We start from the raw sequence: 25,578 nt of genomic DNA, 5'->3' as shown, positions 1-25,578 counted from the left end.
ATAAAAGGAACAACATTTTGGTCCATCCAGGAACTTTATTCTACATCCTTCCTATAGCTGGAAACACATCAAGTCGCCACTGTCTTTTTTACCACATGTGGATTGGGTATTAATCAGGCAGCGACTGAAAATATATACATTTGCAAATAAACGACATGAATGCAAAAATGGAACATCAGTCTAACACTAACTTACAGGTGCGGGACGTGATCCCAAGAAGTTGACATCCATGTTCTCCCCGAAGAGATACATCTCAGGCAGGGCCGTTTCAAACCGTTCCCCACCCATGATAAAATGACTGCTGAAGTAATTTCCTGGAATTACAAGATAAGAAAAACTCTATTATATTACTATAATAACTTATCTACAGTACAGTATATAAATATAAATGTAAATGTTCGTTTGTTCAAAATCACTAATGTCACGTGAATCCCCTGCATAGCAGTGGAACTGCCTTTCCCCTTCACCTTCAATGCCTCTGCACTGGAAGTATATATCTACACCAGCCCAGATGAGTCATCAGTCCTGCCACCTCTCCATACCCCCCAGGGCCTGGCACGGCCTGGTACGACTCAGAGGCAAGCCGGGCGCCTCTGCTAACTGGTAGTTTGTCCCCCACAAACAAGCAGTTAGCTGCCTTCAACTGACAGTGGTGCAGCTCAAAACAAAGGCACCGCCAGCCACAAACGAGCAGTTTGCTAGTTGACCAGATGTCCACCTTGCGTTGACACTGAGTCATCACCGCCGGACTATACAGTATAACGGGCGCTGCCTCCCTAGAGAGCCCCCCCCCCACAAAAAAAAAGGCTCACCATAGCCCATGCTACTTGGAACTTTTTGTTCCAGGTAGCGAATCTTGAACAACTAGAGAGGCAGTCTCTCCCTTAGTTACACACAGAAATAACAATTGTGTGATGCATCAAATGAACAAATCCACAAGGGCCGTGACGAGGATTCGAACCTGCATCCGAGAGCATCCCAGACGCTGCCTTAATCGACTGAGCTACGACATGGTCAAAAGGAGTTGAAACCGAAGTTCTACTGAACTTACTGGATCCTGCAGCCTCTCCGAGGCACAAACCAGGGTTTTACACAACTCCCCCATGCACTCAAGCTATGTCAATAGGCCGTTCTCCCTCTTCGCCCTTACTTCATTACACACAGAAATCACAATTGCGTGATGCATCAAATGAACAAATCCACAAGGGCCATGATGAGGATTCGAACCTGCGTCTGAGAGCATCCCAGACGCTGTCTTAATCGACTGAGCTACGACATGGTCAAAAGGAGTTGAAACCGAAGTTCTACTGAACTTACTGGATCCTGCAGCCTCTCCGAGGCACAAACCTTGTCCGAGAGCATCCCAGACTCTGTCTTAACTGACTGAGCTACTACATGCAACGCTGTCTGTCTTCAGCCAACGTCGTATGCTGGATGCTGTGGTGGTATGGTAGTTGTCTTCAGCACCAGTATATTTTTGTGTTGTATTAGAGTTAAACTTTCATTTACTTTACATTTTATTTGTTATATAATAATAGCCAAGTATTCCCAGGTGTCATTTTGTTCATTAATATTTCAGTAAATTGTTTCAATTATTTATTTGATGGTTTTCATTTGTTTCTACCTGCGACTTGCACACTGCAAGGCCAATAGCAGCATTTTTTTTTTATTTATGTGCGTGAGAGCCATACCATCTTGGTTCAGTATAGCTGCGATACCACAACTCATCACACTAATCTTCAAAAGTTCTTCACTGATTGCTTTGAAATTTTCACACAACATTCCATCCGCATCCGAGCTGGTTCTTATATACTGTACATATTAAATAGATGTCACATCTTTAACCGGTAAAAACATGCTTTTTTTTTTAAACTGTGTTTTTCATGTGTTTTTTTTATGTGAGGGAAATCTTTGAAACCTCTTTACCGATTGCTTTGAAATTTTGACATAATGTTGCATTCGAATAGGCATGTGCTTTTATATGCCTTCTATATACAGTACATGCTTCACCTGTGACAAGAAAACACATGTTTTTTTTTTCGAAAAACAGCTCCATCTGTTGGTCGTAAGGGCAATACACACTGTAATCTCTGAAAGTTCTTCACTGATTGCTTTGAAATTTTGACAACGTTCCATTCAAATACGCGCGTTTTTATATAACTACTATATAGATGCCACACCTGTGACAGGTAAAATTTTTTTTTTTTTTTTTTTTTAAAACAGCACCATCTGTTGCCCATAATAACAATGCACGCTATACTAAATATGTTATGATTCCATTTCAATGTTTCCGATTGCATTGATAAATTGAATTTTCATAGGTATCGATTTATTTTCATTTTGATTTAATTATTTTATGTGACATTGCATTGGAATTGAGCTGTGTTGTTTACCATACCGTTCATTTCCTAAGTAGAGCATATTATTTAATTTTTTCATTGTTTATCATTTCATTTTTTTAAAGTGTTTTTCTTATATTTCAGTGATGAGAACATCAGATCATTTATTGTTCCCAATTTTCTGATAGGAACATCAGATCATTTGGGAATGCATCGGACAAAAGAGTGGCGAATGGGGGGGGTGGGAGGATGAGGGAACGGGAGTGGGGGATGGTGGGGGAGGATGAGGGGACAGGGGAAGGGGGAATGGTTAGGAGGACGATGGAATGGGGGATGATGGGGAGAACAAAAGGACAAGAGAGGGGGGGGATAGTGGGGAGGACGGGGGGATGGGGAATGGGTGGGAGAACGAGGGGACTGAGGGAATGATTGGGAGGACAAGGGGACAGGGGAGGGGGAATGGTGGGGAGAATTGGAGACAGGGAACGGTTGCTGTGGGTCAGCAACGCACGTGCATTGCTGAGCCACAGCAACGCGTGGCCGGGTACAGCTAGTTACATAATAATGTCAAAATTCTTAATGAAGAATTAACCCTTAGACCGCATATATTACCGCGCATATTGGGGAGTATATTAGCGAAACATATTCGAATTATGTAAAAATAACTTAAAAATCTTAAACCAATCTCTAACTCATTGGCTTCAGTGTCGTGAAACTTTCATCAAAATATTTTCAGAAATTAATTTTAAACGAATTTTAAAAAAATAATAATAATAATAATAATAATAATAATAATCTTTATTTAGGTAAGGTACATACATAAAGAGATTTACAAAGTTTGTTGGCTTTATAGATAGAGCTAGTACATACAATGCCTAAAGCCACTATTACGCAAAGCGTTTCGGGCAGTTATCCATTACATAAGAACGCTTTGTTGATAAGAACAGCTATTAATAAATTGAACTGAAGGATAATGCAGTAATAAAGAGATGCAAGCACCTGTCCGGCACACAAAGAAGACGAATAGTAGCAAGAAGTGTCCACAAAGTGGATATGCAGTTGGTGCCTTTATATCATTGCTGAGTAATACATAATAAACATAAATTATAGTTATTTATTATGTTAATATGCTCTATTTTGCTGTATATCATATAAATACATTGTCCAATGGTAATATATGTTACTTTCATCAATGTCCCAAAAATATTTTTTTAGGGGAAATTTTTTTTCTTAAGGTTTTAGTTTTTTTTCTCCTTTGTTTATTATGTCATTTTGTTGTAACTTTACATCCTGGAGAATGCATATATTTTCTTAACTATGTCAAGATAGAATGAAATTGCTCAACAAATAAATCAGTCACAACTCGCAAAACTTGGGACTTTTAATTATTTTTGGCAGAGTTTTTCTCTGATTTCAAACTCTATTTTCTTTGTCTCTTTTAGGTTGTTTTGATGAATAGGGACCATATTAGGGCTTTTTCACTTATATAAAGTATACTCTAAATATATCCCCTAAATCATTATAATTATTATAATGATCCCTATATTTTGTGTTTTTTTGGGGGGGGGGGTATTTTTCTTGACTTCATTTCAACACATATTGACCTACAACTTTCACATATTCAAGTACGAATGCCAAACAATGTTTATTAAAACATACAATTAAATTAACAAATTAAAACTACCTTTATTCATTGCTGATAACTTCAACTTCAATTATCTCTGAAACTAGAGTTTCAATTTTGAGTGGCTTCTAAAATTCAAATTTTTGATCGATTCTCACATTTTGACATATTGTGTGCTCAGCTGTCTGTTCTACAATCCCATCAGAATGCATTTTTCATAAACTTTACACACTTGGAGGTATAATATATTTTGGTCTAAATTTACCGCATATTTCAAATGCTCTATTGACGATTTTTTTTACAGTAAACTATACTGAAAACCTATATTCTAATTTGATGAAAGTGAAGATCATATGCTATTCTGAGAGAATAATAACATTAAATGAGCAATTGGTGAGAGTTCATATTTTTTATTCCGAATTGAAAATCTGAAGTTTTCAACATTCAATTTTAAAATTAACTTTGATTCTCTTGCTTTTCAAGTTTCACTGCGATCACTTAGACAAAGTTGGAGCATTTGCCTAGTTGATTATGCAAAAAAAATTGGAAAGTGATTGTGCAAGTTTAAAAAACTTATGTTAAATTATTTTATGTAAAATCATATATGTATGTATTGTGCAGTCTAAGAGTTAAAGAAGACTTTAGTGCATGTGAAGACTTGGCAACTATGAACACGAAGGGTGCCACAATTCCCACTTGCAATTATTTGACCCTAAAGAATACTGTATTGTTACTGAGAGTTGCATGGGATAGCCCTACAGGCAGGGCAGTAGGGTGCTAGTAGGGTCAGTAGGGTGCCTGGCAGGGTCAGTAGGGTGCTAGTAGGGTCAGCAGGGTGCCTGGCAGGGCAGTAGGGTGCTAGTAGGGTCAGCAGGGTGCCTGGCAAGACAGTAGGGTGCCTGGCAAGACAGTAGGGTGCCTGGCTGGGCAGTAAGGTGCCTGGCAGGGTAGTAGGGTGCCTGGCAGGGTAGTAGGGTGCCTGGCAGGGTAGTAGGGTGCCTGGCAGGGTAGTAGGGTGCCTGGCAGGGCAGTAGGGTGCCTGGCAGGGCAGTAGGGTGCCTGGCAGGGCAGTAGGGTGCCTGGCAGGGCAGTAGGGTACCTGGCAGGATAGTAGGGTGCCTGGCAGGGTCAGTATGGTGCTAGTAGGGTCAGCAGGGTGCCTGGCAGGGCAGTAGGGTGCTAGTAGGGTCAGCAGGGTGCCTGGCAAGACAGTAGGGTGCCTGGCAGGGCAGTAGGGTCAGTAGGGTGCCTGGCAGGGCAGTAGGGTCAGTAGGGTGCCTGGCAGGGCAGTAGGGTCAGTAGGGTGCCTGGCAGGGCAGTAGGGTCAGTAGGGTGCCTGGCAGGGCAGTAGGGTCAGTAGGGTGCCTGGCAGGGCAGTAGGGTCAGTAGGGTGCCTGGCAGGGCAGTAGGGTCAGTAGGGTGCCTGGCAGGGCAGTAAGGTGCCTGGCAGGGCAGTAAGGTGCCTGGCAGGGTAGTAGGGTGCCTGGCAGGGTAGTAGGGTGCCTGGCAGGGCAGTAGGGTGCTAGTAGGGTCAGTAGGGTACCTGGCAGGACAGTAGGGTGCCTGGCAGGGCAGTAGGGTGCTAGTAGGGTCAGTAGGGTGCCTGGCAGGGCAGTAGGGTGCTAGTAGGGTCAGTAGGGTGCCTGGCAGGGCAGTAGGGTGCTAGTAGGGTCAGTAGGGTGCCTGGCAGGACAGTAGGGTGCCTGGCAGGGCAGTAGGGTGCTAGTAGGGTCAGTAGGGTGCCTGGCAGGGCAGTAGGGTGCCTGGCAAGACAGTAGGGTGCCTGGTAGGGCAGTAGGGTCAGTAGGGTGCCTGGCAGGGCAGTAAGGTGCCTGGCAGGGTAGTAGGGTGCCTGGCAGGGTAGTAGGGTGCCTGGCAGGGCAGTAGGGTGCCTGGCAGGGCAGTAGGGTGCCTGGCAGGGCAGTAGGGTGCCTGGCAGGGCAGTAGGGTGCCTGGCAGGGCAGTAGGGTGCCTGGCAGGGCAGTAGGGTGCCTGGCAGGGCAGTAGGGTGCTAGTAGGGTCAGTAGGGTGCCTGGCAGGGCAGTAGGGTACTAGTAGGGTCAGTTGGGTGCCTGGCAGGGCAGTAGGGTGCCTGGCTGGGCAGTAGGGTGCCTGGCAGGGCAGTAGGGTGCCTGGCAGGGCAGTAGGGTGCCTGGCAGGGTAGTAGGGTGCCTGGCAGGGCAGTAGGGTGCCTGACAGGGCAGTAGGGTGCTAGTAGGGTCAGTAGGGTGCCTGGCAGGGCAGTAGGGTGCTAGTAGGGTCAGTTGGGTGCCTGGCAGGGCAGTAGGGGTGCCTGGCAGGGCAGTAGGGTGCCTGGCAGGGCAGTAGGGTGCTAGTAGGGTCAGTAGGGTGCCTGGCTGGGCAGTAGGGTGCTAGTGTAATTACCTAAGTGTAATTACCTAAGTGTAGTTACAGGATGAGAGCTACGCTCGTGGTGTCCCGTCTTCCCAGCACTCTTTGTCATATAACGCTTTGAAACTACTGACGGTCTTGGCCTCCACCACCTTCTCACTTAACTTGTTCCAACCGTCTACCACTCTATTTGCGAAGGTGAATTTTCTTTTATTTCTTCGGCATCTGTGTTTAGCTAGTTTAAATCTATGACCTCTTGTTCTTGAAATTCCAGGTCTCAGGAAGTCTTCCCTGTCGATTTTATCAATTCCTGTAACTATTTTGTATGTAGTGATCATATCACCTCTTTTTCTTCTGTCTTCTAGTTTTGGCATATTTAATGCTTCTAACCTCTCCTCGTAGCTCTTGCCCTTCAGTTCTGGGAGCCACTTAGTAGCATGTCTTTGCACCTTTTCCAGTTTGTTGATGTGCTTCTTAAGATATGGGCACCACACAACAGCTGCATATTCTAGCTTTGGCCTAACAAAAGTCATGAACAATTTCTTTAGTATATCGCCATCCATGTATTTAAATGCAATTCTGAAGTTAGAAAGCATAGCATAGGCTCCTTGCACAATATTCTTTATGTGGTCCTCAGGTGATAGTTTTCTATCTAGAACCACTCCTAGATCTCTTTCTTTATCAGAATTCTTTAAAGATTTCTCACATAATATATAGGTTGTGTGGGGTCTATGTTCTCCTATTCCACATTCCATAACATGACATTTATTAACATTAAATTCCATTTGCCAAGTGGTGCTCCATATACTTATTTTGTCCAGGTCTTCTTGAAGGGCATGACAGTCATCTAAATTTCTTATCCTTCCTATTATCTTAGCATCATCAGCAAACATGTTCATATAATTCTGTATACCAACTGGTAGATCATTTATGTACACAATAAACATCACTGGTGCAAGAACTGAACCCTGTGGTACTCCACTTGTGACATTTCTCCATTCTGATACATTGCCTCTGATTACTGCCCTCATTTTTCTATCAGTCAGAAAATTTTCCATCCATGATAGAAGCTTACCTGTCACCCCTCCAATATTTTCCAGTTTCCAGAACAACCTCTTATGTGGAACTCTGTCGAAAGCCTTTTTTAGGTCCAGATAGATGCAGTCAACCCAACCATCTCTTTCCTGTAATATCTCTGTGGCTCGATCATAGAAACTGAGTAAATTCGATACACAGGATCTTCCAGATCGAAAACCATACTGTCTGTCTGATATTATATCATTTCTCTCTAGGTGTTCTACCCATTTAGTTTTGATTAGTTTTTCCAATACTTTCACTATTACACTTGTCAATGATACAGGTCTATAATTGAGGGGGTCTTCCCTGCTGCCACTTTTGTAGATTGGAACTATGTTAGCCTGTTTCCACCCGTCTGCTACGATTCCTGTACACAGGGATGCCTGAAAGATCAGGTGAAGTGGAATGCTGAGCTCAGATGCACATTCTCTCAGAACCCATGGTGAAACGCCATCTGGGCCAGCTGCTTTGTTCTTACCGAGCTCCTTGAGCATTTTTTCCACTTCGTCTCTAGACACCTCTATGTCTTCTATGTTGTTCTCTGGAATTCTTATTGTATCTGGTTCCCTAAAGATTTCATTTTGTACAAACACACTTTGGAACTTTTCGTTTAGTGTTTCACACATTTCCTTTTCATCTTCCGTGAATCTATTTCCCATTTTCAACCTCTGAATATTATCCTTTACCTGCAATTTGTTGTTTATGAATTTATAGAATAGACCTGGTTCTGTTTTACATTTGTCCGCAATCCCTTTTTCAAAATTTCTTTCTGCCTCTCTCCTCACTGCCGTGTAGTTGTTTCTTGCATCTTTGTATCGCTGGTATGTTTGGGGGTTCGGCCTCTTCCTGTATTGATTCCATTTTTGTGTCTTTCGGTCTCTAGCCCTCTCGCAATTTCTATTGAACCAATCCTGTTTCCTAGTTCTGCATCTCTGTTTTGGTATAAATTTTTTTGTGCCTTTATCATATATTTCACAAAACTTGCCATACATCTCATTCACTTCCTTGCCTAGCATCAAGTCTGTCCAATTATACTCACTAAAAAAATTTCTAAGGTCACCATAATGTCCTCTCCTGAAGTCTGGTTTTTCAACTGCTTCAACCTCCTTATTTTCTTCCAGCTTATAACGCATTGCATACTTTATTCCCAAAAAGACATGGTCACTTTTACCCAAGGGAGGAAGGTACTGAATGTCAAATATCTCTTCCTCCTTCCTGGTAAATATCAAATCTAGCATGGAGGGAACGTCCCCTTCCCTCATCCTCGTAGCTTGTTTAACTAGGGTCAGTAGTAGTTTAGTAGGGTCAGTAGGGTGCCTGGCAGGGCAGTAGGGTGCCTGGCAGGGCAGTAGGGTGCTAGTAGGGTCAGTAGGGTGCCTGGCAGGGCAGTAGGGTGCTAGTAGGGTCAGTAGGGTGCCTGGCAGGGCAGTAGGGTGCTAGTAGGGTCAGTAGGGTGCCTGGCAGGGCAGTAGGGTGCCTGGCAGGGCAGTAGGGTGCCTGGCAGGGCAGTAGGGTGCTAGTAGGGTCAGTAGGGTGCCTGGCTGGGCAGTAGGGTGCTAGTAGGGTCAGTAGGGTGCCTGGCAGGGCAGTAGGGTGCCTGGCAGGGCAGTAGGGTGCTAGTAGGGTCAGTAGGGTGCCTGGCAGGACAGTAGGGTGCTAGTATGGTCAGTAGGGTGCCTGGCAGGGTAGTAGGGTGCCTGGCAGGGTCAGTAGGGTGCCTGGCAGGGCAGTAGGGTGCTAGTAAGGTCAGTAGGGTGCCTGGCAGGGCAGTAGGGTGCCTGGCAGGGCAGTAGGGTGCTAGTAGGGTCAGTAGGGTGCTAGTAGGGTCAGTAGGGTGCCTGGCAGGGTAGTAGGGTGCCTGGCAGGGTCAGTAGGGTGCCTGGCAGGGCAGTAGGGTGCCTGGCAGGGCAGTAGGGGTGCCTGGCAGGGCAGTAGGGTGCCTGGCAGGGCAGTAGGGTGCGTGCCTGGCAGGGCAGTAGGGTGCTAGTAGGGTCAGTAGGGTGCCTGGCTGGGCAGTAGGGTGCCTGGCTGGGCAGTAGGGTGCCTGGCTGGGCAGTAGGGGTGCCTGGCAGGGAAGTAGGGTGCCTGGCAGGGCAGTAGGGTGCCTGGCAGGGCAGTAGGGTGCCTGGCAGGGCAGTAGGGGTGCCTGGCAGGGCAGTAGGGTGCCTGGCAGGGCAGTAGGGTGCTAGTAGGTTCAGTAGGGTGCCTGGCTGGGCAGTAGGGTGCCTGGCTGGGCAGTAGGGTGCCTGGCTGGGCAGTAGGGTGCTAGTAGGGTCAGTAGGGTGCCTGGCTGGGCAGTAGGGTGCCTGGCAGGGCAGTAGGGTGCTAGTAGGGTCAGTAGGGTGCCTGGCAGGGTAGTAGGGTGCCTGGCAGGGTCAGTAGGGTGCCTGGCAGGGTAGTAGGGTGCTAGTAGGGTCAGTAGGGTGCCTGGCAGGGCAGTAGGGTGCCTGGCAGGGAAGTAGGGTGCCTGGCTGGGCAGTAGGGTGCCTGGCTGGGCAGTAGGGTGCCTGGCTGGGCAGTAGGGTGCCTGGCAGGGCAGTAGGGTGCCTGGCAGGGCAGTAGGGTGCCTGGCAGGGCAGTAGGGTGCCTGGCAGGGCAGTAGGGGTGCCTGGCAGGGCAGTAGGGTGCCTGGCAGGGCAGTAGGGTGCCTGGCAGGGCAGTAGGGTGCTAGTAGGGTCAGTAGGGTGCCTGGCTGGGCAGTAGGGTGCCTGGCTGGGCAGTAGGGTGCCTGGCTGGGCAGTAGGGTGCCTGGCAGGGTAGTAGGGTGCCTGGCAGGGCAGTAGGGTGCCTGGCAGGGCAGTAGGGTGCCTGGCAGGGTAGTAGGGGTGCCAGAAGGGCCACTAGGGGTGCCAAGAGGGCCACTAGGGTGCCAGGAAGACCACTAGGGTGTAGGGGGGGGATGCTCACCCGACTTAGGGGGGTACTTGTAGGCGTGATTAACCCCAATGTCCACCTCCTCGACGCCAGCGTTCTGCCTGCTCGTTATGGCCCCCATCCTGCTTCATCCAGGTCCTCTGGCACTGTGTTTACGCTTCTCCGTGGTGAGGGTGGCCAGGGTGAGGCGTGAGGGTGGCCAGGGTGAGGAGAGTGAGGGTGTGAGGGTGACACTATTGTTCCGACATCTTGGTCGACTCCTTCATAGAAAACGTTGCCCTAACGCCTGAATTAATGAGTAGCTTAGCTAAATTAGACGTGAACTATTATTACTATTATTTTATTGTTTTTGTACTGGATTTTGCCTGAGGATCTCCTTGTCTTTAGTAGCCTCGACGAGGACATGAAGCCGACGGCTTGTCAAAGGTTTCGGCATTTGTTCTGGTGGTTTATGATGGACAGGCAGCCTGTGTGTGTTGTGGCGGAAGTCCCCATCCTCATTATTCGGGGCTTCTCCTACAGTCATACTAACTCTTGAGTTCATATAGGAGTTCTAGGTCGATGTTTCATGCGTATATTGTATATTAAATTGTATACCAATATGTAACATGGTATTCTATGTTCATATGTTATGTGGCGTTCGTGAATCAATACCTCGCACTGACAACAAAAATACAAATACAAATACAAATATTTATTCAGGTAAGGTACATACATACAAGGTAAGATACAAAAGTTGATGGATTTATAGATAGAGCTAGTACATACAATGTCTAAAGCCACTATTACGCATAGCGTTTCGGGCAGGAAAAACACTAAGACTGAAACTTAATACTAATTGAGATTAAAGTATAAATTGTGTTGAGAAAAAATAAGAAAAAATGAAAAAAGGAAGGGGGGAACATGGCAGAAAAAAAACAAAAATACAATTTGGTCAACAAACAGCATTGTTTAAAATCGCAGACATGGGTTGACATGTAGGGGTGAGGTAGGTTACATTGAGTTAATTAGGTAGTATTTAGTTTTTATCTTAAACTGGTTGAGAGAGGTACAGTCTTTAACATAATTGGGAAGGTCATTCCACATTCTGGGTCCCTTGATTTGTAAAGCATTTCTAGTTTGACTAAGTCGCACTCTTGGAATATCAAATAGGTATTTGTGTCTGGTGTGGTGCTCATGGGATCTGTTACAACCTTCTAGGAAGCTTATAAGGATAGCAGCTTTGTGTTGAGTAATTAGAGGACGTAAATTATTTTGGGTAGTAGAACCCCAAGCACAAATACCATAGTTGAGATATGGATAGATAAGGGAGTAATAGAGAGTCACCAGGGCAGGGCGTGGTACATAATATCTGATCTTAGAAAGAATGCCAACAGTTTTTGAAACTTTTTTTGATATATTTAGAATGTGTCCCTGGAAATTCAGCTTGTGGTCAATGGCAACGCCAAGGAATTTGCCATCTACTTTGTTACAAATTTGGGTATTGTTAATCCTAAGATTTATTTGATTTGAGGATTTATTGCCAAACAAAATATAGAAAGTTTTGTCAATATTAAGGGTGAGTTTGTTGGCAGTTAGCCAGTGATGGACTTTATTTAGCTCAGTATTCACTGTGGCATTTAGAGCAAGGGGGTCAGGACTGGAGTAAATGAAGGTTGTGTCGTCTGCAAATAGAATTGGTTTGAGGTGTTGGGAGGCATTAGGAAGGTCATTAATGTAGATGAGAAAGAGGAGAGGGCCAAGTATGCTGCCCTGGGGAACACCAATGTTGATGGGTAGGGTGGGAGAAATTGAATTATTCACAGAAACATACTGGAGCCTGTCAGTAAGGTAAGACTTTAAGTACTGCAGGGAGTGTCCTCTGACTCCATAATGTTGTAATTTAAGAAGAAGGTTTTGGTGGTTGACAGTGTCAAAAGCCTTACGCAGGTCCACAATTAACCCAATAGGGAACTCATTTTTATCAAGAGCTGTATGTATCAAGTTAATCATACTAATAAGTGCATCGTTAGTGCTTTTTGGGGGTCTGAAGCTAAGTATATTGTGTTTGGCTAGATAAGAGTAAAGCTGCTTGTAGATTAGTTTTTCAAATATTTTTGACAAGTTTGGCAGGATTGATATAGGTCTGTAGTTGTTAACATCAGTGAGATCACCACATTTGTGAACACCACATCATCCTCATCGTCATCTTCATCATCATAAGTAATGTTAATGTCTACTCACATACCTCTACAGTACCTCTGACTGTATTATTAAATGTCTAGCTAATGAAAATGATTATTATAGAATTTATATTGATTCACAAGGAGCTTTTGATAAAGCCAACAAAGAGGTTATTTTATATGAATTAGCTAGTCTTGGTGTTAAAGGGAGATTATTGCGCTGGATAGGGGATTATCTTTAGGAAAGGAAGGCTCAGGTGTGGTATCAAGGTTGTATGTCAGGTGTGAGGTCTTTTGAACTCGGCACACCTCAGGAAGGAGTGCTGAGTCCTACTCTGTTTAATGTACTAATGAATAAGATAGCATCTGAGAGATACTCAAATGGGGTAACTCCGATCATATATGCCGATGATATTTTGTTTCAGGGCAAAGATATTTCAAAGGTTCAAACAGTGTTGGACAATTTCGGAAACCTGTGTCACCATATGGGACTGGTGGTTAATGAACACAAAACTAAGTTTGAATGTAGAAGTCGGAGCCCCATTGTTTTGAAAATAAACGGTAAAAATATAGAGAGAGTTAATATATATAAATATTTAGGCATATATGTTGGATATACCCATGAGAGTTTGGAAGCTGAGATGAACAGACTGTTGGGTCAATGTCGGAAGAGATTACAACCTCTGAAGGCTTTGGCATGCTGTGGAAAGGGAGTGGGAGTCCCTGTGCTACGAATGTTATACTTGAGTACTGTAAGATCTCTTATTGATTATGCTCCACCTGTCATTTCTTGTTTTGGTAAAGGTAGGATGGGCAAGTTGGAGAAGGTACAAAATGAAGCCATGAGAATTATCTTAGGATGCCCAAGAAATGCTATGATTGAGATAATGAGGATGGAGTTGAATCTGTAGAGTATTGGGGATAGAATTGCAGAGATAAATGTAGCCTCTGCCATTAGATTAATGAGAGGTTGGGGAGCAGGGGTCACGACCTCCTCTAAGCCTACAGACGCCACCGCTCAACACGCAGTTTTGTTTTTCTGCTCCGTAAAACATACCATCAGCTGGGTATAACAGCAATGTCTCACTTAATGTATATACTTGAGTCTTATGTCAAGGGCTCTCTAACTCTCACCCCCCCCTCAAAAAAAGGGCGATCTACTGACCCTCCCCCCTGCCCAACCACTTGGGCTGGACGGTATATCGACGGTCTCACATCATGCAGGTCGGCGTTCAATCCCCGACCGTCCAAGTGGTTGGGCACCATTCCTTCCCCCCCCCATCCCATCCCATCCCAAATTCTTATCCTGACCCCTCTTCCCAGTGCTATATAGTCGTAATTGGCTTGGCATTTTCCTCTGATAGTTTCCTTGACCCTCCCCCCCCCAGGATGCAGGTTATCTTGAGATGATTTCGGGTCTTAGCGTCCCCGCGGCCCGGTCCTCGACCAGGCCTCCTTTTTATTACACATCCCCATGCAGGAAGCAGCCTGTAGTACCTAGTGCCCGAAACGCTGCGCGTACTAGTGGCTGTACAAGAATGTAACAACTCTTGTATATATAAATAAATACAAAAATAAATTTACTCCTAGGTAACAGGTGCATCAGGGTGAAAGAAACTCTGCCCATTTTGTTTCCGCCTCCACCGGGGATCGAACCCGGAACCTCAGGACTACGAATCCTGAACTGCTGTCTACTCAGCTGTCAGGCCCCTTACAACCCAGAACCTTGCAACCCACAACAGCTGACGAACTCCAGGGTGCCTGTTTACTGCTGGGTGAACAGAGGCGTCAAGAAAAGGTCAAAATGTTCCCATCCAATTCTGTCCTGTCTGGGAATCGAACTCGGAACCCAAATTATTGTGGGTCGAGGCACTATATAGTTCATGGGCCCAGGAACCTGTAAATGTCACCACATTACTTCACTTCACCATCCATGCACTTGGGAAAATAATACTTCGAAGCTATAAGAGGATCTTTGACAAGCCGCCGGCTTCCTTTCCTGGTCGAGGCCCTTAGAGATATAGTGGCCCCTCAGGTAAATTCAGGTAAAATATATAATTATAACTTTGTTTTCATTAAAGATATTTGCATAATAAATGTATTGGAAGGTAATATAATGTTCTCTTTCTAGTAATATTATAATTATATTAATCAACGCAATTAAATTAATTCATAATTATAATAATTGCGCGTTTTCGGAGTATCTGAAAGAGAGGTTGCGCTTTCTCGGGTATTTTGTTGGTCCAGGAAGGTCCTCGGGAGACACGCCCGTGACGTCACATACTTACATTAAAACTACCTTTTACAATTTTTTTTTATTAAGTTTGGATACAGTAGATTATGGTATGATATCTAATAGGTTTGGTCTGGCTAGATTAGGTTAGAATAGCTTAGGTTTGTTTAAATTGTGATGACGTAAAATAAATATATCTTTTGGCCCTTTTTGAACGCTGACCCATCTCTGTCTTGCGACTCGCTGAATGTAATTCTTGAAGTGGTTTACATTTGTTCAAATATAAATACATTAATAATTTAAAATATAAATAACTTAAACAAATAAATTTACGAAAGTTAAAATTATGTAAAATAAATAACATTTTACTTCTTCTCTATGCATAGCATCGGTGGTTCAGTGGTAGAATTCTCGCCTGCCACGCGGGAGGCCCGGGTTCGATTCCCGGCCGATGCACATTTTAAATTGTGTACTTATTTATCTATTTATTTATTTATATACTTATATACAAAAAGGTGCACTGGGGGGGGGGGGGGTTAAGAGAGCACATAGTAATGATGAGGCTTTTACATTCTTGTAAAGCCACTAGCACGCATAGCGATTAGGTTTTGATATCTTAGGGGAACAGATAATATTGTCATATTCATAGGCAAATAATATTGTAATATTCCTGGTATAGTACAAACATGTATAAAATCCGCGCTATATGGTTTCACAGATTAGGCCTAGGACTCGTTAAGTACATCGGTTAAATTGTTAATATTGTTTAAATATGACTTTTCACAAATTTCACAATTAAACAAAAATGTTAAACAAGGTACATATGATAGCCTACATCTGGCCAGTATTAATTGTTTACCTCCTTACACATGTAAACAACCTAACAACACTGCAAACCACGCATGACAGGGCGGAACCCACCGAAACTTTTATAATACTAAACAGTTTGGAGGATGTTGATCCAGACTTTTCTTCAGAAGATCAGAAGTAACACAAAGGCCTTCATAACCCACGTGGCCTTTGTTTACAAGCACCAGGGGTCACGTGACCATTGTTTACAAGCGCCAGGGGTCACGTGACCTTTGTTTACAAGCGCCAGGGGTCACGTGGCCTTTGTTTACAAGCACCAGGGGTCACGTGACCATTGTTTACAAGCGCCAGGGGTCACGTGACCATTGTTTACAAGCACCAGGGGTCACGTGACCATTGTTTACAAGCACCAGGGGTCACGTGACCATTGTTTACAAGCGCCAGGGGTCACGTGACCTTTGTTTACAAGCGCCAGGGGTCACGTGGCCTTTGTTTACAAGCACCAGGGGTCACGTGACCATTGTTTACAAGCGCCAGGGGTCACGTGACCTTTGTTTACAAGCACCAGGGGTCACGTGACCATTGTTTACAAGCGCCAGGAGTCACGTGACCTTAGTTTACAGCGCCAGGGGTCACGTGACCATTGTTTACAAGCGCCATGGGTCGCGTGACTATTGCTTACAAGTGCCAGGGGTCACGTGACCATTGTTTACAAGCGCCATGGGTCGCGTGACTATTGCTTACAAGCGCCAAGGGTCACGTGACCATTGTTTACAAGCGCCATGGGTCACGTGACTATTGTTTACAAGTGCCAGGGGTCACGTGACTATTGTTTACAATCGCCAGGGGTCACGTGACTATTGTTTACAAGCACCAGGGGTCACGTGACCATTGTTTACAAGCGCCAGGGGTCACGTGACCACTGTTTACAAGTACCAGGAGTCACGTGACCTTTGTTTACAAGCGCCAGGGGTCCCGTGACCATTGTTTACAAGCGCCAGGGGTCACGTGACCATTGTTTACAAGCGCCAGGGGTCACGTGACCATTGTTTACAAGCGCCAGGAGTCACGTGACCCTTGTTTACAAGCGCCAGGAGTCACGTGACCATTGTTTACAAGCGCCAGGAGTCACGTGACCTTAGTTTACAGCGCCAGGGGTCACGTGACCTTTGTTTACAAGCGCCAGGAGTCACGTGACCTTAGTTTACAGCGCCAGGGGTCACGTGACCATTGTTTACAAGCGCCATGGGTCGCGTGACTATTGCTTACAAGTGCCAGGGGTCACGTGACCATTGTTTACAAGTGCCATGGGTCGCGTGACTATTGTTTACAAGCGCCAGGAGTCACGTGACCATTGTTTACAAGCGCCAGGAGTCACGTGGCCTTTGTTTACAAGCGCCAGGGGTCACGTGACCTTTGTTTACAAGTGCCGGAGTCACGTGGCCTTTGTTTACAAGCGCCAGGGGTCACGTGACCTTTGTTTACAAGCGCCAGGGGTCACGTGACCTTTGTTTACAAGCGCCAGGGGTCACGTGACCTTTGTTTACAAGCGCCAGGGGTCACGTGACCTTTGTTTACAAGCGCCAGGGGTCACGTGGCCTTTGTTTACAAGCGCCAGGGGTCACGTGACCATTGTTTACAAGCGCCAGGGGTCGCGTGACTATTGCTTACAAGTGCCAGGGGTCACGTGACCTTTGTTTACAAGTGCCGGAGTCACGTGGCCTTTGTTTACAAGCGCCAGGGGTCACGTGACCTTTGTTTACAAGCGCCAGGGGTCACGTGACCTTTGTTTACAAGCGCCAGGGGTCACGTGACCTTTGTTTACAAGCGCCAGGGGTCACGTGACCTTTGTTTACAAGCGCCAGGGGTCACGTGGCCTTTGTTTACAAGCGCCAGGGGTCACGTGACCATTGTTTACAAGCGCCAGGGGTCGCGTGACTATTGCTTACAAGTGCCAAGGGTCACGTGATTCATATCTCTCCCTCTCTCTCTCTGTAATTAATTATTAAAAAAACTTAACTTCCTGTTACATTTCCGGTACAGGTGTGGCATTAATAACCCTCCAGAGGTTGATAGGCCTTAATAACCCTCCAGAGGTTGATAGGCCTTAATAACCCTCCAGAGGTTGATAGGCCTTAATAACCCTCCAGAGGTTGATAGACCTTAATAACCCTCCAGAGGTTGATAGGCCTTAATAACCCTCCAGAGGTTGATAGGCCTTAATAACCCTCCAGAGGTTGATAGGCCTTAATAACCCTCCAGAGGTTGATAGGCCTTAATAACCCTCCAGAGGTTGATAGGCCTTAATAACCCTCCAGAGGTTGATAGGCCTTAATAACCCTCCAGAGGTTGATAGGCCTTAATAACCCTCCAGAGGTTGATAGGCCTTAATAACCCTCCAGAGGTTGATAGGCCTTAATAACCCTCCAGAGGTTGATAGGCCTTAATAACCCTCCAGAGGTTGATAGGCCTTAATAACCCTCCAGAGGTTGATAGGCCTTAATAACCCTCCAGAGGTTGATAGGCCTTAATAACCCTCCAGAGGTTGATAGGCCTTAATAACCCTCCAGAGGTTGATAGGCCTTAATAACCCTCCAGAGGTTGATAGGCCTTAATAACCCTCCAGAGGTTGATAGGCCTTAATAACCCTCCAGAGGTTGATAGGCCTTAATAACCCTCCAGAGGTTGATAGGCCTTAATAACCCTCCAGAGGTTGATAGGCCTTAATAACCCTCCAGAGGTTGATAGGCCTTAATAACCCTCCAGAGGTTGATAGGCCTTAATAACCCTCCAGAGGTTGATAGGCCTTAATAACCCTCCAGAGGTTGATAGGCCTTAATAACCCTCCAGAGGTTGATAGGCCTTAATAACCCTCCAGAGGTTGATAGGCCTTAAAAACCCTCCAGAGGATGATAGGCCTTAATAACCCTCCAGAGGTTGATAGGCCTTAATAACCCTCCAGAGGTTGATAGGCCTTAATAACCCTCCAGAGGTTGATAGGCCTTAATAACCCTCCAGGGGTTGATAGGCCTTAATAACCCTCCAGAGGTTGATAGGCCTTAAAAACCCTCCAGAGGTTGATAGGCCTTAAAAACCCTCCAGAGGATGATAGGCCTTAATAACCCTCCAGAGGTTGATAGGCCTTAATAACCCTCCAGAGGTTGATAGGCCTTAATAACCCTCCAGAGGTTGATAGGCCTTAATAACCCTCCAGGGGTTGATAGGCCTTAATAACCCTCCAGAGGTTGATAGGCCTTAATAACCCTCCAGAGGTTGATAGGCCTTAATAACCCTCCAGGGGTTGATAGACCTTAATAACCCTCCAGAGGTTGATAGGCCTTAAAAACCCTCCAGAGGTTGATAGGCCCTAATAACCCTCCAGAGGTTTATAGGCCTTAATAACCCTCCAGAGGTTGATAGGTCTTAAAAACCCTCCAGAGGTTGATAGGCCTTAATAACCCTCCAGAGGTTTATAGGCCTTAATAACCCTCCAGAGGTTGATAGGCCTTAATAACCCTCCAGGGGTTGATAGGCCTTAATAACCCTCCAGAGGTTGATAGGCCTTAATAACCCTCCATGGGTTGATAGGCCTTAATAACCCTCCAGAGGTTGATAGGCCTTAATAACCCTCCAGAGGTTGATAGGCCTTAATAACCCTCCAGGGGTTGATAGGCCATAATAACCCTCCAGAGGTTGATAGGCCTTAATAACCCTCCAGGGGTTGATAGGCCTTAATAACCCTCCAGAGGTTGATAGGCCTTAATAACCCTCCAGAGGTTGATAGGCCTTAATAACCCTCCAGGGGTTGATAGCCTTAATAACCCTCCAGAGGTTGATAGGCCTTAATAACCCTCCAGGGGTTGATAGGCCTTAATAACCCTCCAGAGGTTGAAAGGCCTTAATAACCCTCCAGGGGTTGATAGGCCTTAATAACCCTCCAGAGGTTGATAGGCCTTAATAACCCTCCAGAGGTTGATAGGCCTTAATAACCCTCCAGGGGTTGATAGGCCTTAATAACCCTCCAGAGGTTGATAGGCCTTAATAACCCTCCAGAGGTTGATAGGCCTTAATAACCCTCCAGGGGTTGATAGGCCTTAATAACCCTCCAGAGGTTGATAGGCCTTAATAACCCTCCAGAGGTTGATTGGCCTTAATAACCCTCCAGAGGTTGATAGGCCTTAATAACCCTCCAGAGGTTGATAGGCCTTAATAATCCTCCAGAGGTTGATAGGCCTTAATAACCCTCCAGGGGTTGATAGGCCTTAATAACCCTCCAGAGGTTGATAGGCCTTAATAACCCTCCAGAGGTTGATAGGCCTTAATAACCCTCCAGGGGTTGATAGGCCTTAATAACCCTCCAGAGGTTGATAGGCCTTAATAACACTCCAGAGGTTGATAGGCCTTAATAACCCTCCAGAGGTTGATAGGCCTTAATAACCCTCCAGGGGTTGATAGACCTTAATAACCCTCCAGAGGTTGATAGGCCTTAATAACCCTCCAGAGGTTGATAGGCCTTAATAACCCTCCAGAGGTTGATAGACCTTAATAACCCTCTAGAGGTTGATAGGCCTTAATAACCCTCCAGAGGTTGATAGGCCTTAATAACCCTCCAGAGGTTGATAGGCCTTAATAACCCTCCAGAGGTTGATAAACCTTAATAACCCTCCAGAGGTTGATAGGCCTTAATAACCCTCCAGAGGTTGATAGGCCTTAATAACCCTCCAGAGGTTGATAGACCTTAATAACCCTCCAGAGGTTGATAGGCCTTAATAACCCTCCAGAGGTTGATAGACCTTAATAACCCTCCAGAGGTTGATAGGCCTTAATAATCCTCCAGAGGTTGATAGGCCTTAATAACCCTCCAGAGGTTGATAGGCCTTAATAACCCTCCAGAGGTTGATAGGCCTTAATAACCCTCCAGGGGTTGATAGGCCTTAATAACCCTCCAGAGGTTGATAGGCCTTAATAACCTTCCAGAGGTTGATAGGCCTTAATAACCCTCCAGGGGTTGATAGGCCTTAATAACCCTCCAGAGGTTGATAGACCTTAATAACACTCCAGAGGTTGATAGGCCTTAATAACCCTCCAGAGGTTGATAGGCCTTAATAACCCTCCAGGGGTTGATAGGCCTTAATAACCCTCCAGAGGTTGATAGGCCTTAATAACCTTCCAGAGGTTGATAGGCCTTAATAACCCTCCAGGGGTTGATAGGCCTTAATAACCCTCCAGAGGTTGATAGGCCTTAATAACCCTCCAGGGGTTGATAGGCCTTAATAACCCTCCAGAGGTTGATAGGCCTTAATAACCCTCTAGAGGTTGATAGGCCTTAATAACCCTCCAGAGGTTGATAGGCCTTAATAACCCTCCAGAGGTTGATAGGCCTTAATAACCCTCCAGAGGTTGATAGGCCTTAATAACCCTCCAGGGGTTGATAGGCCTTAATAACCCTCCAGAGGTTGATAGGCCTTAATAACCCTCCAGAGGTTGATAGGCCTTAATAACCCTCCAGGGGTTGATAGGCCTTAATAACCCTCCAGAGGTTGATAGGCCTTAATAACCCTCCAGAGGTTGATAGGCCTTAATAACCCTCCAGAGGTTGATAGGCCTTAATAACCCTCCAGGGGTTGATAGACCTTAATAACCCTCCAGAGGTTGATAGGCCTTAATAACCCTCCAGAGGTTGATAGGCCTTAATAACCCTCCAGAGGTTGATAGACCTTAATAACCCTCCAGAGGTTGATAAACCTTAATAACCCTCCAGAGGTTGATAGGCCTTAATAACCCTCCAGAGGTTGATAGGCCTTAATAACCCTCCAGAGGTTGATAGGCCTTAATAACCCTCCAGGGGTTGATAGGCCTTAATAACCCTCCAGAGGTTGATAGGCCTTAATAACCCTCTAGAGGTTGATAGGCCTTAATAACCCTCTAGAGGTTGATAGGCCTTAATAACCCTCCAGAGGTTGATAGGCCTTAATAACCCTCCAGGGGTTGATAGGCCTTAATAACCCTCCAGAGGTTGATAGACCTTAATAACCCTCCAGAGGTTGATAGACCTTAATAACCCTCCAGAGGTTGATAGGCCTTAATAACCCTCCAGGGGTTGATAGGCCTTAATAACCCTCCAGAGGTTGATAGACCTTAATAACCCTCCAGAGGTTGATAGGCCTTAATAACCCTCCAGAGGTTGATAGACCTTAATAACCCTCCAGAGGTTGATAGGCCTTAATAACCCTCCAGAGGTTGATAGACCTTAATAACCCTCCAGAGGTTGATAGGCCTTAATAACCCTCCAGAGGTTGATAGACCTGCACATTAAACAAGAACCCAGTCTCAAAAACCCATAATACCTCTCCTGTAGCGATTATGGAAAATAGATACCTGAATTTACCTGAAACTTATTAACAATCGAGTGAATGAACGGGGACAGGAAGCCGGTGGCTTGTCATATGTGCCTCAATTTCTTTCATGATGATTTTTTTTTCATCTGGAATTTCAAGTTCAGCTGAATCTTGTCATTTACGGCTTCGGCGGGTAGGTGGTTCCGTGAGCTTATAACCCTGTGAGTGAAGAATGTTCTCAGTCCTACATTGTGGCTTGTTGAGCTTGTCACTGTTGTTTGTTCCTTGTTTGTGTTACATTGTGGCTTGTTGAGCTTGTCACTGTTGTTTGTTCCTTGTTTGTGTTACATTGTGGCTTGTTGAGCTTGTCACTGTTGTTCCTTGTTTGTGTTACATTGTGGCTTGTTGAGCTTGACACTGTTGTTCCTTGTTTGTGTTACATTGTTGCTTGTTGAGCTTGTCACTGTTGTTCCTTGTTTGTGTTACATTGTGGCTTGTTGAGCTTGTCACTGTTGTTCCTTGTTTGTGTTACATTGTGGCTTGTTGAGCTTGTCACTGTTGTTCCTTGTTTGTGTTACATTGTGGCTTGTTGAGCTTGACACTGTTGTTCCTTGTTTGTGTTACATTGTGGCTTGTTGAGCTTGTCACTGTTGTTCCTTGTTTGTGTTACATTGTGGCTTGTTGAGCTTGTCACTGTTGTTCCTTGTTTGTGTTACATTGTGGCTTGTTGAGCTTGTCACTGTTGTTCCTTGTTTGTGTTACATTGTGGCTTGTTGAGCTTGTCACTGTTGTTCCTTGTTTGTGTTACATTGTGGCTTGTTGAGCTTGTCACTGTTGTTCCTTGTTTGTGTTACATTGTGGCTTGTTGAGCTTGTCACTGTTGTTCCTTGTTTGTGTTACATTGTGGCTTGTTGAGCTTGACACTGTTGTTCCTTGTTTGTGTTACATTGTGGCTTGTTGAGCTTGTCACTGTTGTTCCTTGTTTGTGTTACATTGTGGCTTGTTGAGCTTGACACTGTTGTTCCTTGTTTGTGTTACATTGTGGCTTGTTGAGCTTGTCACTGTTGTTCCTTGTTTGTGTTACATTGTGGCTTGTTGAGCTTGACACTGTTGTTCCTTGTTTGTGTTACATTGTGGCTTGTTGAGCTTGTCACTGTTGTTCCTTGTTTGTGTTACATTGTGGCTTGTTGAGCTTGACACTGTTGTTCCTTGTTTGTGTTACATTGTGGCTTGTTGAGCTTGACACTGTTGTTCCTTGTTTGTGTTACATTGTGGCTTGTTGAGCTTGTCACTGTTGTTCCTTCTTTGTGTTTTATTTATATTTATTTATATAATATACAAGAAGGTACATTGGGTTTATGAGCGTACTAAGCCCTGATATTTGACATTCTTGTAAAGCCACTGACTCGCATAGCTTCTCCGGCAGGTCCTTAATCTGACATATTATTATATGAAGGTAATCTCTAGCATTTTTCTTCCTCTACCCCCTATTATATGCTCCCATTCACCCCTATTAAGGACACCGGAAAAGGCCGTAGGAGGAAAAGAGTAATTGTACACGCCACCATCCCCCCTTGTACACGGGCCATTGTGTTATCTTGAACAAGGTGGGAGGCTGAATGGCAACACGTAATTAGTTATATGACAACACCAGCTAGGAATTTCCTTCATATGACAACGCTCTGATATTAAGTACAGCCCTGATATCATACCCCGTGCCCTGATATCATACCCCGTGCCCTGATATCATACTCCGTGCCCTGATATCATACTCCGTGCCCTGATATCATACACTGTGCTATGATATCATACCCCGTGCCATGATATCATACCCCGTGCCCTGATATCATACTCCGTGCCCTGATATCATACCCCGTGCCCTGATATCATACCCCGTGCCCTGATATCATACCCCGTGCCCTGATATCATACTCCGTGCCCTGATATCATACACTGTGCTATGATATCATACCCCGTGCCATGATATCATACCCCCTTCCCTGATATCAGACACAGTCCCCTGATATCAAACTCAATGTGCCCGGATATTATACCCTCATGCCCTGATATCCAACACAGTGCCTTGAAATCATACCCCGTGCTGTGATATCATACTCCGTGCCCTGATATCGCACCTATACTGATTGCCGTTTGACTGGCATCAACAAGTCCAGCTGTTGACACTGACAAGTCTCTCCTCGTATGGTGACTAAGAATGACCAGGTCAGGTCAGGTCAGGTCAAATGCGTAGGAGATGACGATGTTGTGAGATATGTTTCTTCGTCCTTGTTGATCTGCTCGTGAGTACCAATCTTCCTCATAAGGAACCCCAAGAACCTCACGCAGCCCAACAAGATGAAGCACAGATTGAGAAAGTGTATCATACCCTGATATCAAACCCCATGCCCTGATATCCAACACAGTGCCTTGATATCAAACCCCATGCCCTGATATCCAACACAGTGCCTTGATATCAAACCCCATGCCCTGATATCCAACACAGTGCCTTGATATCAAACCCCATGCCCTGATATCCAACACAGTGCCTTGATATCAAACCCCATGCCCTGATATCCAACACAGACGCTGGGGAAGAAACATCGAGTACCTCAGATCGGGAGAGGTTCATTGTGAGTTTATGTACTGCGCTCTTGTCCCAGTCTAGTCCGTCCTCCTAAGGTTTGCCAACGACAAGAAGACGGTCGGTTTAAAGCGGTCTCTCCTAAGTTACCAAGATTGTCTTAGTTTTCTTTCTTTCTGTGTTGGGGACCCAACACAGAAAACGGGTCAGTACGTCACTTTCGCCAGCCGCTTCCATTTTTTAGTACGACCATACTTGGCCTTATGTAACGCATACGAGAGAAAAGCGACGTTCTTAGTAAGAGGACAGCTTGCCCTGTCATGTACATCATGAATTTTGTTGCTCCCCAATTAAGGAACCATAGTTAAGCTACTTCATTTTAAGACCTAAATAAACTAGCGGTTAAACTATTGACTTCTCCCCCTTGTGTGTTAATTGACCCCTGTGTGACATATTAGCGGGCTGACTGTCCACTGACCTAATGTCCTGGTGTCCCTTAATTGTCACTTGTTCCTCTCCGAGTCAGTCGACGCCGATACTTAAGTGTACAGACCAAACTGTTCCATGTATTCCCCCCCCCCCTTGAACAGCACAGTGGTCTCTGAGTTACTTAATGCTTGCTTTGACTCCCTGCTTGACCCTCAGTCACGCCCACACACACCCAGTGAGAACATTAAGGTCTACACCCGACGCCTCTCCGCTGGTCCCTCATCACATATCTTAGTATAGCAACTATGTCAAAGTTCAGGGGTGGGGCAGCCTAATGGTTTTGTTGTTAGGGGGCATAACTATAAAATATTCACATATATGCAATAAATGAAAACGGGTTCGATTTCAAACAAACTTTTTGGACTAGTTGTATATAAAAAGAGCTTCAACTGGTCCAAGTCTCAGCATCGTAACATAAATAGGAAGGGAGAAAAAAAATATTTAATTATGTGAGTCAAAATTATTGTCAAGTAATATATATTCAAGCAATTGTCATTGGGGGAGCCGGTCGGCCGAGTGGACAGCACGCTGGACTTGTGATCCTGTGGTCCTGGGTTCGATTCCAGGCGCCGGCGAGAAACAATGGGCAGAGTTTCTTTCACCCTATGCCCCTGTTACCTAGCAGTAAAATAGGTACCTGGGTGTTAGTCAGCTGTCACGGGCAGCTTCCTGGGGATGGAGGCCTGGTCGAGGACCGGG

General features: G+C 45.3%; 2 protein-coding genes and 1 non-coding gene across 17 annotated transcripts in view; 2 read left to right on the top strand and 1 right to left on the bottom strand.

Annotated features, from left to right (window-relative positions):
* Mrgn1 (Mahogunin ring finger 1) overlaps positions 1-10,545 on the bottom strand; it is a 153,430-nt gene extending 142,885 nt beyond the window's left edge. For 8 of the 15 annotated variants that reach the window (XR_011228479.1, XM_045763022.2, XM_069324531.1 and 5 more), the window contains exons 1-2: positions 10,300-10,543; positions 196-314 (exon numbers count right to left, since the gene is read on the bottom strand). Coding sequence is in view for 13 of the 15 variants with exons in the window: in XM_045763022.2 (XP_045618978.2) it covers positions 196-314; positions 10,300-10,387 (207 nt within the window). In the remaining 2 variants the exon portion in view is untranslated. Of the gene's footprint in view, positions 1-195; positions 315-10,299 lie in introns of all 15 variants that reach the window. The other 7 variants (XR_011228478.1, XM_045763015.2, XM_069324529.1 and 4 more) reach the window with 3 other exon arrangements.
* A 4,501-nt stretch (positions 10,546-15,046) lies between these two features.
* TRNAG-GCC (transfer RNA glycine (anticodon GCC)) lies at positions 15,047-15,117 on the top strand. Its single transcript has one exon. It is a non-coding gene; the product is annotated as a tRNA-Gly (tRNA).
* Positions 15,118-24,024: 8,907 nt separating this feature from the next.
* LOC123772715 (resuscitation-promoting factor RpfA-like) overlaps positions 24,025-25,578 on the top strand; it is a 2,841-nt gene continuing 1,287 nt past the window's right edge. The window contains exon 1 of the mRNA XM_069324781.1: positions 24,025-24,032. Coding sequence (XP_069180882.1) covers positions 24,025-24,032 — 8 coding nt within the window. The remainder of the gene's footprint in view (positions 24,033-25,578) is intronic.

The sequence above is a fragment of the Procambarus clarkii genome, chromosome 14 (genome assembly GCF_040958095.1).
Source record: "Procambarus clarkii isolate CNS0578487 chromosome 14, FALCON_Pclarkii_2.0, whole genome shotgun sequence".
NCBI classification, from domain to species: domain Eukaryota; kingdom Metazoa; phylum Arthropoda; class Malacostraca; order Decapoda; family Cambaridae; genus Procambarus; species Procambarus clarkii.
This window is presented reverse-complemented; position numbering and strand designations above follow the sequence as displayed.